A 17,334-nucleotide genomic window follows, 5' to 3' on the forward strand; every position below is an offset into this window, starting at 1 on the left:
CGAGTGAAATTTAATTTCCGTAAAACTCTGAAAAATAAAGAGATCCGATCAAACTGATTGTGGTTTTAGTATAGGTACATGAATGTCTTACAACACACGAGAAATGAGCGAAATCCGTGTCTCAAGCAAAATCGACCGGACCGCTCTTACAGAGACACTCTCTTAATTAACTAAATCTTAAGATTTTTACAACAACCACTCTTACGATTATTCGATCTTAAAACCCGCCACTAGCCTTTGGCGTTTTCAGTCATTTGCATAATACTTAGATCTGATCAGTAGAAAGTCATCCTGTGTAAGTCTTTTGACAAAATGTCATATGGTGGTGTTTCCGCGAATGCGAATTTGAGCGCCATATTGGAGGGACGAAGATTGGTTAATGTCAATTCAAAACATCCTACTTTATTTCCATTTATTATTTCTTCTCTTTCGCTGTGGGAATCTGATTGCCTAGCAAGTTATAATGCTCACAGTCTTTTCCCCTTTCGCTTGAAATACAATTATTTCAATTTAGATCACCTGCAGCAGTCAAACCGCGCGCTGGCGAATTTTTTCCCATTACGATTACTTTTGTTTTGCAACGATTTCCGAAAGAAAAAAAAAGATCACGATTTCCGAAAGAAAGAAAAGTTAATAAATGATAAATTAAGATCAATCTTTTCTCGTAAAAGCTCCGTAGTGCTTATGTAATATCCTAACTTAGTCTATACGGTCCTTATAATAGTTATAGCCCTGATTTTAAACTTCTCATCTTTTATTAAGAAAAACTCTAAAATCATATTGAGATTATTGAAGCAAAACCTAGTTCAGGCTTACATTAGCGACGTTCTCCTTCGAGTTTCATTGAGAATTGTCAAAACCAACTAAAAGGCCGTCGACTTAAGCTCTTTACCTTCAAAGTTAAGAATGGTTGCCGCTCTGAATAATCTCGTTGTTTAGTTGATAAGGAACTCATCAAGGAATGGTGCTTATCTATCAATTTCCTTAATGGTAATTAAGAGCAGTGTTTATCGTTTATCCCTGTCGGAGCACTTTTTATTACGTGGCCTTTACTCTTTGTATTCTTTTTGTATTCACACGCGGCGCGCGTCATTCACAAATTAGCCAATCATGTCAAAGAACCCTCGCCTTGACATTGGAAGACTGACGTGGACATATTTTCGCGTACTTTTTGTTTTTAATTGGTCGTTTTAGAGCTTTCGTTCGCGTAAATTTGTTACTCATTTGTTTGGAATTTTAAGAAATTTCGGGGTATATATTTCAGCCAAATTCTGTGGTTCAGTTAACGAATTTAATACATATTTTTTACGGAGTTTGGACAGCCTCTTTTTTCGTAAATAAATAACTTTACATAAATAATTAATGGCTGATTACATTATTTCTAGTTTAATTTGGTATAAATAAGCAAAATTTACAAACGGCTCCTGCCCTACGGACTCGAGCAATTTTTTTGTCTTTGAAAAATTTACTCGTGGTTTTTAACTCCAAATTGCAATCGAAATCATGTAATACCTATATTTACATTAGACCACGAACACAATAGCTCGTAGGGAAGCTCTCGGCGAAGGAGTCACGAATCAATATTCAATTTCAGAATGATGAGACGCTGAAGTTTCTCCCACAGTTGGGGAGATCAAATGTTCCGTCTGCCTTTCAGGAGTAAATAATTCAGTTCGCTTTGTGCATGTTCATAATGAGCCGTTTCTGTGACAATTTACAGATCGGAAACGGTTATCTGTATTACCGTAAAAACAACTGAGAACTGTCTGAAAAAGTCATAATGAGATAGAAAAAGGTTATAAATGATCACGACATTGCCTCGACGTAATTTTCGTTGAACTCTAGAAAATTATTCCCAAATTTACAGACAATTAAGCAACCAAATATGGTAATGAACGGTGGCGTAATTTAAGTTTGATAGAAACTAATTCAGCTGTTCACACCTCCTGGGTCATTTCGCTCAGAACTTCAAGACTTTGAATTTGTACCGAGATCAAACGATTTGTCATGAAAGCTCTGGAGAAGTTTTGTGACGATATTTATAAATATTATCCCGAGAAGGATGAATTTTACAGCTGGTATGTATTGCTTTGTGTACTCAACGCGATGTTGGCTCTTTCAGCCACATTTGGGAACATCATCATCATCTGCGCACTGACAAAAACTTCTTGCGCTACATCTACGTCAAAGATTCTTCTGCGTGGTTTGGCATTCACCGATCTTGGAGTTGGTTTAGTTGTGCAGCCGTTGTACATATCTGTAATCGCTGAGATACTGTCGAAAGATTCTGTTTCGTCTAACGATTCTGAGTGCAATACCAAAATTACTTTCCTCGTCTTGGGAACGTTTCTAACCAGTGCCTCAATCTTCATTGTTTCAGCGATCAGTTTTGATCGCTTCCTCGCTATTGCACTTCATTTACGCTACAGAGAAATCGTGACAGAGAGGAAGGTAACCATTACCATTTCTGTCTTGTGGACGCTTTGTGCAGTTACCTCGGTTGGGTATTTGTCAATCGGAGATATGAACAGAGAAGCTGTTTCTATTGCTTTCACGATCACCTTCCTAGTAACAACCACTATAACTTTTGCCAAAATCCATCTCGCTGTCCGCCTTCATCGTTCGCAAATTAAATATCAGCGCAGGAGAGAACCTTAGGCAAAAATTGCAAAGACTTGACTCTGAGAAAAAGAAAGTTTAAGTTTGCCATGAGTATCTTCTACGTATATGCTGCCTTTGCCGCTTGTTTTTTGCCCTACACTTGCACCAAGCTGGCTATAGCCATAACAGGGCATAATCTCGTTTTGAAAGGAGTCTTTCATTTTTCAAGGACGTTGGGGCTTCTTAATTCGTCTTTAAATCCCATAATATTTTCCTGGAGAATGGAGGAGATCCGAAGAAGCATGCTGGAGGTATTGAGGAGGGTGTTACCCTGTCTGAAGTTAGCTCGAGTTGTTCAATTAACTGCATCCCCAACGAGAGCTTGCCATGACGTAATGTGAAGACCCTTGTCTAAAATTGGAAACAACGTAATGTTACGAGAAAGAAGTCATTTCCATCGTGAAAGAGTACATGGTTTAAATAATTCGAAATGAGAAAATTTGAACGCAATTCTCATTGTCGCGGAAATTACTCCCATTCGAAAATTTCTCTTACTCATGATTTTTTGTATTTTAAGGGCATCTGCTTCATGACGGCTCAGTCATTAAAAAAAATACTTTTTTTCGGATTCAAAATGAACCTTTTTCCTGCTTTAAAGCAACATCTGGCCTATAGAAGGTTTACGAATTAAAGATGCTAATTTAGGAACTGGTGAAAATTCCCTGTGAACAGTAATTTGACATCCATTTGCCTGAGGGAATCTTTATAAACAATGTGGATGATCAAAACTTATCTAGTCGAAAACAAAGAAGATTTGAAAATGTTGAAGTGGCTTTTCACCATGCACAGACGTCAATAAGGAGAGACGTGTATTAATTTAGGATTCTTTTCTAGGCGACAGTCAGTTAGATATAGCTAATGAATAGGGGTACAATAAAATTACTGGATGACAAGGTCAATAGCTTTGTTTTTTATATACATATTTTCATATCCAGCAATATTGACACGAAAAGCTTAGCCAATACTTTTGCGTCATATACTGCTTTATTTCCATCAAGGGCAGCTGATCACAACTGAACAAGGCAAAATTGCGGTGTTTTCTTCTTAGAATTCGGCTCCTAACACCTTGCATTTAATTTTTTTATGAAAGCAGGGGCTCCTGTAACTTATCATGACTCTTCATTAATTCATCTACGGTATAACAGTTGCATAATATAATCTTCTGAGATGTGTATCGCAATTGCCTCAACCCATTTCCTGTGTAGGAAACTTGAAACACCAGGAATTGTTACTCATCGGCGAATTGCTCTCAGTTATGCAAATTGAGCGCGAATAAATCAAAATTCAAATCCAATATTATTTTTTACTTGAAAAAGGAAAAAATAACTTTTTTGAAGATTAAGTAGCACAATTTGCGAAATTCTAAATAGATACACTGTAGCCATATATATTCTGATTCGTTATTCTCCGTTCTAGCTGCTGTGCATTATTTTTTTACAAGTATTCCTGTCAAGAAAACACTCCCTTGCGGAGAAAACTGTCATTCTATCACATGTCAGCTAAAATACATTGATATAGTAAATGCAGGTTATATGTTGATCGCTTTAAGAAGTCAAATCTTCTCATAAATTCCTTTAATGATTTCAATTTGCAACATTTACCGTTATTTATTCTGTTTTCCGTCAAGCTGTTTTTCAGTTACGTTTGTTCTAGTCAAAAATTGTCCCATTTATCAAAATAAAAATGTCCTCGTGCGTGTAAATAGTTATTGGCAATAAAACTTGGGAAATTTCTTTTGAGTTTCGAAGTTCTCCTTCGATTCAGGGGTACCCCTTTACCCAGACATCTTTAAACTCCACAGGCCTCAGTCATTCGAAGGTCGGATGACACTATGCACTGGATAAATCTCCATCCGGTGGATAACACAGTACGTTTTGCTATCACTTACCCCCTGGATAGCGATTTATCCGTTGGATAGCGTTATCCGCCCTTTATACAAGTGGGCCCAGCTGCACAGTTCGAGAGATAAAACTTGACGTCGCATTGAGGGACGCCGTCAGAGTGAGAGGCGAAAGCCTTTAAAACGTGGAAAGGAAAAAAGCTAAGCGTGAAAGCATTATGTTCTGTGGTTTTCAACTCTAAATCCAAACTCGCTAGGGAGCAATTTCTTCCCTGAACCCATCGTCTGGTGTAACTTCCTTTGCCTCTCAAAGTCGCTCTGGCTCTTACTTAAGCTGGGTGGGAAGGCCTGGCGAGGTGGCTGAATTGGCGTCCCCCAATGTACAGAATGGCTTTCTCGAGCTGGTTGTCTTGGAACACTCCAATTAAAAGAACCGATTTGTTCGGCTTGAACAGTATTTAGAAGCTTTTTATTTTCCACAAAACCAAACTCTGAAAGGTGTTTCTCTTGGGTAGTCTTAGGAAATCCCTTGAAGATTGTCTCTATTGACTTCCTCAATTGAACAACCTCAGTGTTTGTACTTGTTAATAAAAGTTTTTCAACTTGTCCTAGAGATGATTCCATAAATTTTATATGTTTGGTATTATCAGCAATTTCTTCTTTAAATCTGCTGACTGATTTGCTTGTCTGTTCTTCTGCCTTTTTCAACATTTCTGTCTTTTTTAATTCTATAAGTTTCATCAAATTGTTTGCTAACTCTTCTATTTCCTTAGCAACAGTTGTTCCTTTTTGTACCAGTTTATCGCAATCTGCCTCAAGTTTCTTCACTGTGTTTCGCTTTGCTTGCAAATCGCTTTTTTGCTGTTCAATCAGGGCTTCAATATCGGCCCTTTGTTTTTCGGCCTCATCATCTATGTGATCGAAAGCGTGCCCATTGTGGTTTAAAGTCACGCAGGTTTGACAAACAGCTGTTTTACAGTTCTTGCAGTAATATTTCAGTTCTTCGTTCTTGTGTCGTGGTTCGGGACAAAATACAGGCCGTTTTAACACGTCCTCGTAGTCCCTGTCTTGAAACTCTTTCAGCGCCATGACACGGTGATCCTTATTACTGCGCATGATGTTGTGTGCATCTTCGCATTTGGCACAGTAAAACAAACAACACTGAAAACAATAAGAACTTTCGGAGCATTTCTGCTCGCAATTTCCACACGTTACACGGCTGTTCTTGCACTCTTTTATGGCTAGTATATCAATCAAGCCGTTTAAATAAAAACTCGTCGGCAGATCTTTCAGATTGCCACTTCTGGGCACTTCATTAACTGCTAGGCACTTCGGACATTTGATCGTGTCTCCGCCATGCCTGCCTTGGATTCCATGGCTTCTTCTGTGCCATTGCCGTAAGCAGCTCAGGCAGAAACTGTGTAAACACGAAAGCTGTTTTGGATCGGTGAAGATGTTCGAGCAAACTGAGCAAGACACCTCATCACGAAGGTTAGAAAGTAGAGTTTTGAATTCCATGTTGTTCTCTAAGGAGGGATATTGGAGGCGATAGCTGTTTCAAAACTGCTCATTGAGATTCGTTCCGTGTTTTCTTAGAAAACCCACTGCGCGAAAACTGGGGCCTAAAATGCCTGACTATTTTTGCCTGACTTATTCGTCTCTTTAAATGCAGTTTTTATCCACGCATAGTCAATAGAAATGAATGAATTTTTATAAACTCCTGAGTTAAAAAATAAAAATGTTCTGAGAGAAAGTTTGAGTAAACACGGCCATTACTTTATTTTTTTCAGGTCCTATTTACAACTACTCGTTTCAGTAGTGTTCTTAGCTGCGAGGATCTCCTAATTTCATCTTTCCACCGCAATGCAAATATGTGAATTTTCACTAATAATATCTAATATCTAATATCTTCATTCAGCTGGGAACGTCTTCAACAATGCATAATGTTCCTTGGTTTCTAGGAAAATCAACGGCGCGTAAATTGGAACTTTGAAAAATTTTAGCACCACCTGACTCTTATCGCCCATACAATTATACTTTGTAGTGGCAGCTGGCTTATAGAAATGAATTATTTATTGTTAGCGTTTGTTGAAAAAAATAATTGTAAGAGCAAATGGTGATAGAGAAGCGACTTTTGGCAAACTCAGGCCATCTTTAGCCAAGCTCATTTAATAGAGACAGAATGCCCGCAAGCTCTCATGGACCGTTTACCACAGACAAATGTGGTCATATTGTGAAAAAAATGTCTGCATTATTAATTGGAATCAGAAGACACATTTTATCTGATAAGACAAGTTGACGAAAAATGTTGTTACCTTACAGTCGATTTGGATACAGAGTGTAGAATGAAGTTTTTTCATATATTCCTTGACATGTTTCTATAATACAAGGTCTGACATCAATGGGTATCAGTAGATATCTGTGTGGTGAGGGTACCAGTTTATGGTTAAACGGAATTAGGAGAGATGGGTAAATCAGATAAAAATTAACAAAGGTATTCGAAAATAAGACTAGTTTAAGTGAGATCCATGAAAAACTCCTAACAAAATTTATTTAAATAAGAAGGCTATATTCTTGAGTCTGTTCATCTTGCAATCGAGAATGTGGCGCCTGAGTTCATTTCTCAGAATTGAAGAAAACTACATTTGCTTGCTTGACTTTGGCCAAAATATTTATTATCTGTGAAAAGGATTATATCTGGTGTCCTACAACATTTTGTCCTTTAGAGCCTGTTTCTGATCAATTTCAGCTCCTCGTTCTTGAGTCATAACTAAGGACAGAACACAGGCCGTTTAACACATGCCCGAGGTCCTTGTCTTGAAACACGCCATGACACGGGGATCCATATTACTTCGCATGATGTTGTGTGCAGTTTCGCATCTGGCGCAGTAAAACAAACCACACTGAAAACAAAAACTTGAGAACTTTCGGAATATTTCTGCTCGCAATTTCCATACGTTACATGCCAGTACATTAATCAAACCGTTTTGGTAAAAACTAGTCGGCAGATCTTTCAGATCGCCTCTTCTCGGCATGAACTTTGCTAGTGGTGCTTAGCATTTCAGACATTTGATTGTTCTTTCCTGCCCTATCTTGCTCTGTGTCATTGCTGTAAACAGCTTAGGCAGAAACTGTGTTAACACGAAGGCTGTTTTGGATAGGTGAAGATGTTGAAGCATGCAGAACAGGAAACCTCCTCACGAAAATTATGCAGCAAGGTTTGGAATTCCATTTCGTTTCCTTTTGAAATGTACGTGGAAAACGATAGTTGTTCTCTGTTTTCTTGGAAAAACCACCGCCCGTAAACTGGGCTACACAAATTTGGGAAGGCCTGACTATTTTCGACCTCGCTTAAGCCGCTTACAGAGGCTTACAGCAGTTTAGACACAAATGGTAAAAAATGAGAAAATTTTTATTGTAAGTCCTAGATGAAAATAACATTCTGAGGTAAAACTGAAGCAAAAAAGCAAATTTTTGTAGTTTCAGACCTTCATTCCGTTAGATGCACTTTTTTTAAAACTTTTTCTGGGAAAACCCACCGCGTGTAAACTGGGAACTATATATCTTGGAACGCCTGACTGTTTTCGCCCCTACGTGTATGTTTTGCAGTGGTTAATCCACGCGAGGCGTAAAGAAACGGAGAATTTCTCGTGAGTCTTTGCAAAAAAAAAATGTTTTAAACGCAAATAATGGCAGCAGATAAGCGACTTGCTACAATTTCAGGCCATCTCCAGCCAAGGTTGTCTCACGGGGAAAAATATCGGCAATCTCTTTTGGACAATTTACGACAGGCAAGTATCTTTTAACTACATGGGTAAAATTTCCGCACAGCCCCATACTATTGTAAAACAATTCTGTTTTCCCAATGGTAATGTATTGTTTTTGTCATTGTTTTCTCTATCCAAGAACTGAATGCATAATGTAGGATGGGGCTGTGCGGAAATTTTACCTATCTGTTAATTGGGGTCGAAGAAAATTTTTTTAAAATTTAGATTCGATTTCGATTCAATGAGCAACCTTGTTAGGTCGTCATTCGACGTTTACTGCCGTTAGATATCCAATCCTCGATGGAGTTAAGGAGACCAGTTTCAATAAGATCGTGGGGATCTATGTAATCGTATGATTATGGTCAAGCGAAAATGTTTAGAAGCACTTTTCTTACTACTGGTTGAACAAGGAGATACATCATATTATCGATAGTGTAATGAAGCTATACAGTCGCAGTTCTTGAGCTAAATCGGATGAAACTTTACCAAAAAATTCATAAAATAACAAAAAGCTATTCTTGGAAAAAGGGTTAAGTTTCTAAAGAAGCTGTGGTTCTAGGCTGGCAGGGGTCAGTATAACAAGGTTATTTGGTTTTATAAACTGAATTGATAATATCAATTGGCTACTGCAAAGAGCCTCTAAAGCAGATATTTTGTATGTTAGCCCTTCATCAGAACAAAGCCTTATTGCCCTTGTTTGCCCGTCACTCTGACGAAGGGCTAAGGCATGAAACATCAGCTTTAGCAACTCTTTATGGTGACCACTTTACACTATCATCTTGGTTGATAGAACAAAGCTATTCTTGATTCTACGTACTTTGCAAATAGGATGTGATATCTTTGATTAGTTCTCAGCCAAAAAATTTAGGTATGGGGCTCTGGCAAGACTCTTTAAAATTTGTGATCAAGATTACTACTGAGGACCTAAAACATATCAAAAATTTGAGCTGTCTCTGATTAAGGAGTGTGTCTCAACTGGTGAGCACTACTTCCTCGCATTAAGTGACATCCAGGAGAAAAGTTTTTACAGCATACCTCCCACTTGTTTGACAGTTAGCTTAGGAGTAAATTATGAAAAACTGGAGAAGGGCACTCTCTGATAACTTCGGTGCATGTTGTGTAAAAAGTTATGAGCCACCAGTAATTTTTGCATAAGGTTCAGTTGGAACTAAAAACTAAGAATTACGGCAATTGTATCTAAATGCTTTCCAGAGTTGATAAGTGTAGTCAAATTTATTCAAAGTCTCATCCAAAATCAGTGTTGAAATCAGCTAGCTTATTGGCCAACTCATGTTAGGTGAACAAATAAAGGTGAATTTTGTTGAGTGTGTTGATACAGGTTTCAATCACTATGTTTTTGAAAATTTGAGTCGCACACTTCACCAGAATAAGTTGTATTTGATTGAAGCTGGTTTTGTGTAAAAATAATTATAATTGAGGCCAAAATATTTTCAAAAGAGAAATCAGCCCTTGATTGTTTTTGTAGCCAAAAAATGACAAGCTTTACAATCGTAAAATGTGTGGCTTTGAAAACATGTTATTTCAAAATATATAAGACTGGTGCACCATTCAGGGTGTTTTTAATTGTACTTATCTTCATTTCCAGCATGGAATACTTGATGTGGAACTTTCTGGTCCACCATCATGTTATGAGGTGGAATATCAGTCTCTTCTTACTCTGGATGCCCTAATTTTTATTGTTGAGCTTGTTAGACATTTTGACAGCAATGCTGAACAGGTAGGTCTTGTCATTTTGAGGTTTGTCAGGGGATCAGTAACTTTCCTTTCTCTAAACAACTTTTAACAATGTTATTAAGTTATTTTACTGACCACTCACCAAGCAAAGGATTTCTGGTAATCAAATTACCCTTTCCATTAAATTGAAAATAGAAGTATTTATGAGGGAAACATTTTATGTAGCCTTTATACAGAGTAACAGTTTAAAACATCACTTACTGATACAGCAGAGAAAATAAATTCCCTCTAGGATCCCTTTGCATAACTTGAAAATTCAAATTTACATTTTTTACCTAAGAGTTTTTGTACCTTGATAATGAGTTGATAGTCTAGCATCTTTTTTTAGTTCCTTTTACCTTTCAAAGAACTGATCATTTTTAAATGATTTTTCTGTACATATAGATGCTAAGATATCGCAGCATCAGGAAACTGACTCTACTTGACTCAGGAGAATTGCCATTCTTCCAACCGCAAAGTGTAGAGGTTAGGGATAAAACCTGGAGGGTGGCACCTGTACCTTCCAGGTTGCAGTGCAGAGCGGTTGATATTGGAGACATCTCCCCTGCTGATACAGAAATGTTCATGAAGGCTTTAAATTCACCAGCTTGTGGCATTCAGGTAAACTGCTAAGTGATTTGCCTCAATCTATTTAACCCTTTCACTCCCAGGTCTTATTAGTAATAATTATTCTGCTTACTGTCTGCCACACAATTCTTACAATGTCAGTTATGAGAATTTGGTATAAGATCAAATGGTTATCCCCAATCTCTAATCTCATCTCTTTTGTTCTTGATAACATATTGTGCTAATATGGTAAGGAGAAATTTTGTCTTGTTCCTTCATGGAAGTTAAAGGGTTAACAAATGATGAAAGGAGGGAAACTTGACGAGGAGTGAAGAAAAAGATTTTATAGAGAGGCTAAAAAATTATAAAGGATGGGAAAGGAAGGAAAATGTGGAGAAAGAAAATGAATGAAGAAGGAGAAAAGGAGAAGTAAAGGGGATAAAGAACAGATGGGGGAAAAAATAAATGAAGAAGGATGATGAAATAAATGGAAGAATGACAAGTAAGTGTGAAGTACTGAGACAGAAGAAGGTTGGATTCAAATTAAATCTCCAGTGGAAGGGAAAATATGACGATACATGAAGTAAATTTTTAAGAATGGGGCAAGCTTCCATCATTTTATTTGATAAATGCATAAATGAGTAGGTATTACTGCTAAATGAAGGGAACCCTGAAACCACTGCTCTCTTTGAACACATAACTTATTAGTCTTTTTATTTCTTGTAGACTGATCTTGATGATGGCCATTGTCCTTCTTGGTCAAATCAGTTAAGAGGCCTTTATAACATCTACCAGTTTGTACGTGGTAACCTTAGGGGTTAGTTCTTACCTGTAGCTAATGTGCTTCATAATGCTTATGTTTCAGCTGTCTCTAATATTTTGTATTTCTGTGTGATGTATGTCAGAAGTCTAAGCTATCCAATATAATTGTTTTTAAATGAAGTGGTTAGCAATATGATCAGTTTCTACATATGGGATTTAGATGATTTTACCCTTTGGTTGTGAAATTATTGAAATTTTTAAACAGGTGTTCCAGTGATGTCTGATGCTCCTGTTATCATGTTTCGACCAAGAGCATGGAACATGTTTGAATTTAATATGATGGTAAGGACTACTGCCTTGTGTACAATTTAATAATGTGTATGCTCTGAGGCTCTGAGTCAATCATAAGATGGTGAAGATAGCAACCTCTGGAGAAAATCGATTTTGGATTGCATTCCAACCCCTTGTCAAATTTGTTCTTTGACTTCCTTATTTTAGTCTCTTGCCGCTAATTGTAGTTGCTTAAATGGATGTGCATAATCCAAAATCTTGAAAAAGGACAAATTTTTATGATACTTTGGAAACAAAAACAGAAAAAACATCTGAATTCACTTTAGCTGGGAGATTTAACCAGCTGCCAAGGACTACTATTTACTGGCTTTGCTTTGTATCAGGGAATGTGAGCAAACACTGGATATGGGTTACCTCGAACTCTTTACACCCTAACATCAGTTTCCAAGTTTTCCATACTGTTCTCTATACATTTCCTATGGTCCTCATAATGAGGATTTGTCTAGCCAAGAATTTCTCAAGTTTGGGATCATTTCCTGTATTCCTGTGTCCTTAATGTGTGATTCAAGTGTGATACTGTTGGGAGAAACTACTTGCTTATCACTCTTAGGGGTTAAAAGGCTGAGAGACTTCTGCTTCAAGGAAAACATTCCATCCTTGTGCCCCTCTACTATTTTGAGTTCCACTTTTTAATGCAAGGTGTGTTGGAGTGTATTCACTCAATTTGGGAATGAAAAACAATAATAAATAGTTACTATTAATTATTCTTTGTAGGTTGGAGGAAAGGTGGTGCCAGGTCCATTGTTTGATTTTGGTCTTCACATGTTCCACAACAGCAAACTTATGATGAAAGACGGGAACGGTCCTTTCTTTTACTTACCAAAGGTGATCTGCCGTGTCTTTGTGATTGAGAACCCACTCTGTAATGAGCACCTTCCCATGTGATACTTGGTGAACCTGTGTTTCAATACATCTAATAAGCACCTCCTTCCTCATCCCCCCCCCCCCCCTCTCGTTGTTTTCATTAAAAAGTATTGATACAGGATAAAACTGCTTTTGTTGTCACTGTTATTTTCATTTTATAATGGCATTGTGACGTGTAAGAGAGTAGTTTCGTTTTTGTCAAGTCATCCCCAGTATCTTTCATGGACTATGGCGTCAATTTATGGTCATTTAGACGGACGCTAAATAATAATACAGTTACAGTTTCCTGATGAAAGAGTAAAAGGATTCGATCAACGTTTCAACATCCTGGGTGCCATCCAGTTCAGCTCACGAAATGATTCATTTTTTAAGTCAACAAGTGCCCTTCTCGAAAATATCCCCATGCCCTTCCTTTAGTGATAGATTGTGCAAGTAGTTGTTTAGGTTTTGCTCACTGCCCATTAACTAGTCTGTTCTAGACGTTCGGGTGGTAAAACGGAGTAAAATACTGAATGGCGCGATCGTAGCAGCGGAGTGAGAAACCAAGAGAGGTTTGAGACCGGCCGTGACCCGACCCAAACCTCTCTCCTCCTTTTCCCTCCTCTATTATTGCGCACTACACCATTGCGCTTCGTTTTGCGAACTGAACGCCTGGAACAGGCTACCCAGCCAACACACTTGTGAATCAATGGGTACTTACCAGCACCAAGCTTTCAGAGTACTTACAGCCTTACCAGGTTTCTTGGAATTGGAAAAAAAGCCTTTCACTCGCTTCACTGTACGAAACTAGGGGAAGTATAGCTGCTGAACAAGTTAGCCGCTTGGCTCAACATTATATTTCTGACTTTTTAATTTTAGCTTGAAGGATCCAATGAAGTGAAGTTGTGGAATGACATCTTTGTTTGGACTCAACAAAGGGTAAGTCGTGAAAAACTAGAGGCGTATCGTAATCTCCGTGTAGGCAGGCGCTCGTAAATGGAAGGTCTAAGCATTATTTTCAAACACTGTTTCACACCTGTTTCACGAGAAAATTTGCGAACGGGGTTTGCATTTGAAAGGCCTGTGAAAAGTATATGAATTAGAAGCATATGAAAATTATTATCCCTTCCATACACTGTTTTTACATGCTATTCAACTCATTTTTCAAGCCTAATTGTGGCAACTCGGCCAGACGCATGCGCGTAAGAGCCTTAACGGAGATTTGTGACTAAACGCGAACGACCCCGAATTTATAAAACATGGCCTCTTGGGGGAGGGCTTGAGTTAACAAACAAACTAACAAACAAAAGAGGACAGAGGAAAATGAAATACGTACTCAGGGAATGTCGTTTATAATGCTCTATATTCAGTTACATGCACTCTGTACCAAGCAGTACCAATTTTTGTTAATTCGATGACCAAACATCAAGCTCAAAATTTACTCCTTTGTTACATGGAACTCTTTCAACATTAGTGATAGTAGGAGTAACTGTATACAAGATGGTTTTGAGGTCATTTGAGATAAGAATGTAAATGATCTAACTCAACAACGCGGTCCCAAGCTCAGTTGATGGTGCATGCGATTTCCAAATCGGAGTTAGTGTCTTTGAATCCTTTCGTTTCCAATTGTTCACCGCTCGTTAGAAAGTTTAAAAATCATGTTTTAAAAAAGCCAATGTGTTTCTGTCTTTATGTTTTTGTTTGTTTGTTCTTCTGATCATCAGCTCGGATTACCGCAAGGATCTATCAAGGCCAGTGTTCTGATAGAGAGTATCTTTTGTTCATTTGAACTTGATCAAATCCTGTTTGAGCTGCGGCATCACTCCGCTGGTCTGAACTGTGGCATGTGGGATTACTCCGCTTCTTTAATTAGCAACTTTGGTAAGTGAAAAAGTAGTAGCTAATGTCCTTTTTTACCTTTTCACCTTGACATCAGTATGCATATTCTCCATACTGTTCTCTGTACATTTCCTAAGGTACTGACAAGGAGAATTTGTTTAACAATCGAGAGTTTCTTTAGTTGGTGATCATTTCCTTCATTCTTGTGACCCTCGTGTTTGATTTAGGGGTCATACTGTAAGGAGAAATTAGATACTAGTCACTGTTAGCGGTTACTAACCGCGACTCAACCCTCAACTCTTTTAGTTCATTTTAAAGTATCTCATTTACCATGTTTACAATCAGTGTTAGAATTTCCCTCCTTAACCATCAAGTCGTTTTATGCAGTTGGACGGACAATTAAATTTTGGTTTAGCTATTTCTGCGCTATGTCATACAGGCACTTGTTCATAAAGCTGGGTAAAACATTTTCGTTTCAGGACACAGGGCCGATTTCATTTTGCCTGATCGTAAGAAGTACGTATCTATGGACAAGCAGTACCTTAAAAGTTACATGCAGCTGGTCATTAAGGTACATTACATTGCAATAAATGCCTTAAATTTGGTAGTAATAACGGCCCGTCCATTGATTGAAAAAACAATACCATGTGCTTAGTATGCGCTCGTGCGTATTTTCCTACTCACGTGTGTTATGCGTAGTACAGGATGCGCGGTGCAATAATGAGGAATCACTTTAAAAAGAATTGTGATTCCTTTTCTTGTTGTCCAGACATGTCACGCACGAGGGTGTCACGCAACAGGGGGAATGGCGCCAGTTGTGTTACCGAAAGATAATCCGCATCTTCGACAGCAAATCACTGATAAAGTCTGCAGGTAAGAATAGGAATTGAAAACAGATCCTTAGTTCTTTACATTTGTTTACGTAATGGTTCATGTCTAAAGTTTTCTCCAGAGAAATTCGGTGTAACTTTGTCTTGATGTTTTTTGTTTAGAGCAAAACTGAACGAAATCAAAGCAGGAGCGGATGGATTTTTAGTGTTTGATCCTGATCTTGTGCAGCCTTTGATTCAGGTCAGTAATTTAGTGTGCAATTAAGTCACGTCGACTTTTATTGTTATTTTTTGTGGAGAAGAGTTTGTGGATTTTTTTATAAAGAAGCCATTTAAGTGAGCTTAGCGGATGAGTAAGAACAAGGGGATATACCAATTAACTTTGTTTCTTGTCAACCAATGTTATTTTCAGATGTGGAAGACAGAGGTAAATTCCATGAACCAGCTTCATGTAAACCGATCTGAACTGATGGTCTCTAGGAACGACCTTCTACAACTACCAAGGGTGAGAATACTGCTTGAACGCAATAATTTATGAAGGCGCTCGAAGTTTTCATTTTAACTTATAGCTTTGTACATTTTTAGGGTGGATTCACCTTGCAAGGATTACAGGATAACATTACTGTCGGAATCCTGTTCATAGATGCTTGGTTAAGAGGTATGTGTCTGGTCGTTGCATATCAGAATATTTTAGGCAATTGTATGCAGGGCGAAGCAAACTTCAGCTGAAAGACGGCTGTAGAATATTAGTTTGGTAAAGTAGAAAAACGTAACAGAATCTGTGATAAATCAAAAGGAAGCGTGGATTGATGAGGGTTGAGGAGATGGAAGCGGATTACAATTCGTTTTGTAGCAGCGTAACCCGTACACCCTAATATGGATATCCATGTTCTCCATACTGTGCTCTACAAGATTTCTATGGTGCGAACGTGGAGAATTTGTTCACCTATCAAGAGCTCTAGTTGGCGATCATTACCTTTATTCTCGTGACTTTAATATTTGATTCCGCAGGGATACTGTAAGGAGAAATTAGATGCCAATCACTCGTAGGGGCCAAAGGGTTTAAAAACAGATTTTGAGATAAGTTGTACGGCTTATTGCCTATTCAGTATAATGGCCCTCAATCCGGATTAGAGTGCTTTAATGCTATTTATCATTGTTATTAAATATCAATTAAGTAATGTTATCAGTTATCAATCTCAATTATCAATGTCCATTGCTCTGTCTTACTGCACGCACGCTCGTTCGCATTAACTTTTGTATGTTGCTCATTTATTCGTACCCAGGCCAGGGTGTGTTTGTGCTCAATGGAGCTGTAGAGGACTCGGCCACAGCCGAAATTTCAAGGTCACAGGTAAGGTGGACACTGTTTTAGACACTACATACACAAGGGGATGATACACTTAAACTTGTCTGAAAAATGATCGTGACAAATTTCTTAGCATATACCTCCTCCGTGTTACTTTCAGATTTGGCAGGCAATTCGCCATCGGTGCAAACTGGAAGGAGATGGTATCATAGTGACTAAAGCCCTCGTTTGTGGTGAAATTAAACGTATCACAGACGAGCTTGTCAGCCAGAAAGCTTACAACTCTGTTGATACAGAAAGACTTACGATGTCTGCTAAGATATTAGAGGAGCTCGTATTGAAGCGAGACTTCCCTCAGTTTATAACCACATACCTCTATGAACATCAAGCGTTTAGGAACAGCGTGCAATTATAAGCAGTGAATTAAAGGTTACTAAGACTGAAAAACGGTTCATTTCTTACGGTGGGCTGCAACGACGCAGGTTACCAAGATGAAAGGCCCGGATCCGGTTGTTGGAAAGGCGGTGACTGGGGAAAAAAATGACACAAAAGAAAAATCCGTGGGAATTGAGAGAATGGGGGCCGAAACTCTCCCTTCCCTTGGTTTCAAACAGAACGGAAGCGAGTTATCAAACAGTGAGTTTTAAGCCCCACGCCAGCTTCCAACATCGGCACATGCTTTTTATTCTCCCCTTTAAGATTTTAACTCTGCCGTGCCTTTTAATAGAGTATTATTTAATAATATACTATTTATGGATTTAATGATATTGTTTTACTTTGAGAAATTTAACAAAGAGCAACTATTATGAAGATTAAAGATGTTATGGTATT

General features: G+C 38.1%; 1 protein-coding gene and 1 pseudogene across 3 annotated transcripts in view; both read left to right on the forward strand.

Moving 5' to 3' along the window:
- The window catches only part of LOC113675125 (ureidoglycolate lyase), a 42,911-nt gene extending 25,579 nt beyond the window's left edge, over window positions 1–17,332 (forward strand). Inside the window, exons 1-15 of one of the 3 annotated variants that reach the window (XM_089192229.1) lie at window positions 7,982–8,292; window positions 9,875–10,006; window positions 10,408–10,623; window positions 11,296–11,386; window positions 11,597–11,673; window positions 12,397–12,507; window positions 13,405–13,464; window positions 14,250–14,406; window positions 14,844–14,935; window positions 15,134–15,237; window positions 15,357–15,435; window positions 15,607–15,699; window positions 15,780–15,852; window positions 16,481–16,548; window positions 16,664–17,332. In XM_089192229.1, coding sequence (XP_089048355.1) covers window positions 8,191–8,292; window positions 9,875–10,006; window positions 10,408–10,623; window positions 11,296–11,386; window positions 11,597–11,673; window positions 12,397–12,507; window positions 13,405–13,464; window positions 14,250–14,406; window positions 14,844–14,935; window positions 15,134–15,237; window positions 15,357–15,435; window positions 15,607–15,699; window positions 15,780–15,852; window positions 16,481–16,548; window positions 16,664–16,918 — 1,710 coding nt within the window. In that variant the 5' untranslated portion in view covers window positions 7,982–8,190 and the 3' untranslated portion in view covers window positions 16,919–17,332. Of the gene's footprint in view, window positions 1–7,981; window positions 8,293–8,426; window positions 9,247–9,874; window positions 10,007–10,407; window positions 10,624–11,295; window positions 11,387–11,596; window positions 11,674–12,396; window positions 12,508–13,404; window positions 13,465–14,249; window positions 14,407–14,843; window positions 14,936–15,133; window positions 15,238–15,356; window positions 15,436–15,606; window positions 15,700–15,779; window positions 15,853–16,480; window positions 16,549–16,663 lie in introns of those variants that run through there. The other 2 variants (XM_089192231.1, XM_089192230.1) reach the window with 2 other exon arrangements.
- Window positions 1,872–3,145, forward strand: LOC149035573 (adenosine receptor A3-like; annotated as a pseudogene).
- Window positions 17,333–17,334: the final 2 nt, after the last annotated feature.

Source organism: Pocillopora damicornis, chromosome 13 (genome assembly GCF_964200805.1).
Source record: "Pocillopora damicornis chromosome 13, jaPocDami1.2, whole genome shotgun sequence".
In the NCBI taxonomy this organism is placed as follows: domain Eukaryota; kingdom Metazoa; phylum Cnidaria; class Anthozoa; order Scleractinia; family Pocilloporidae; genus Pocillopora; species Pocillopora damicornis.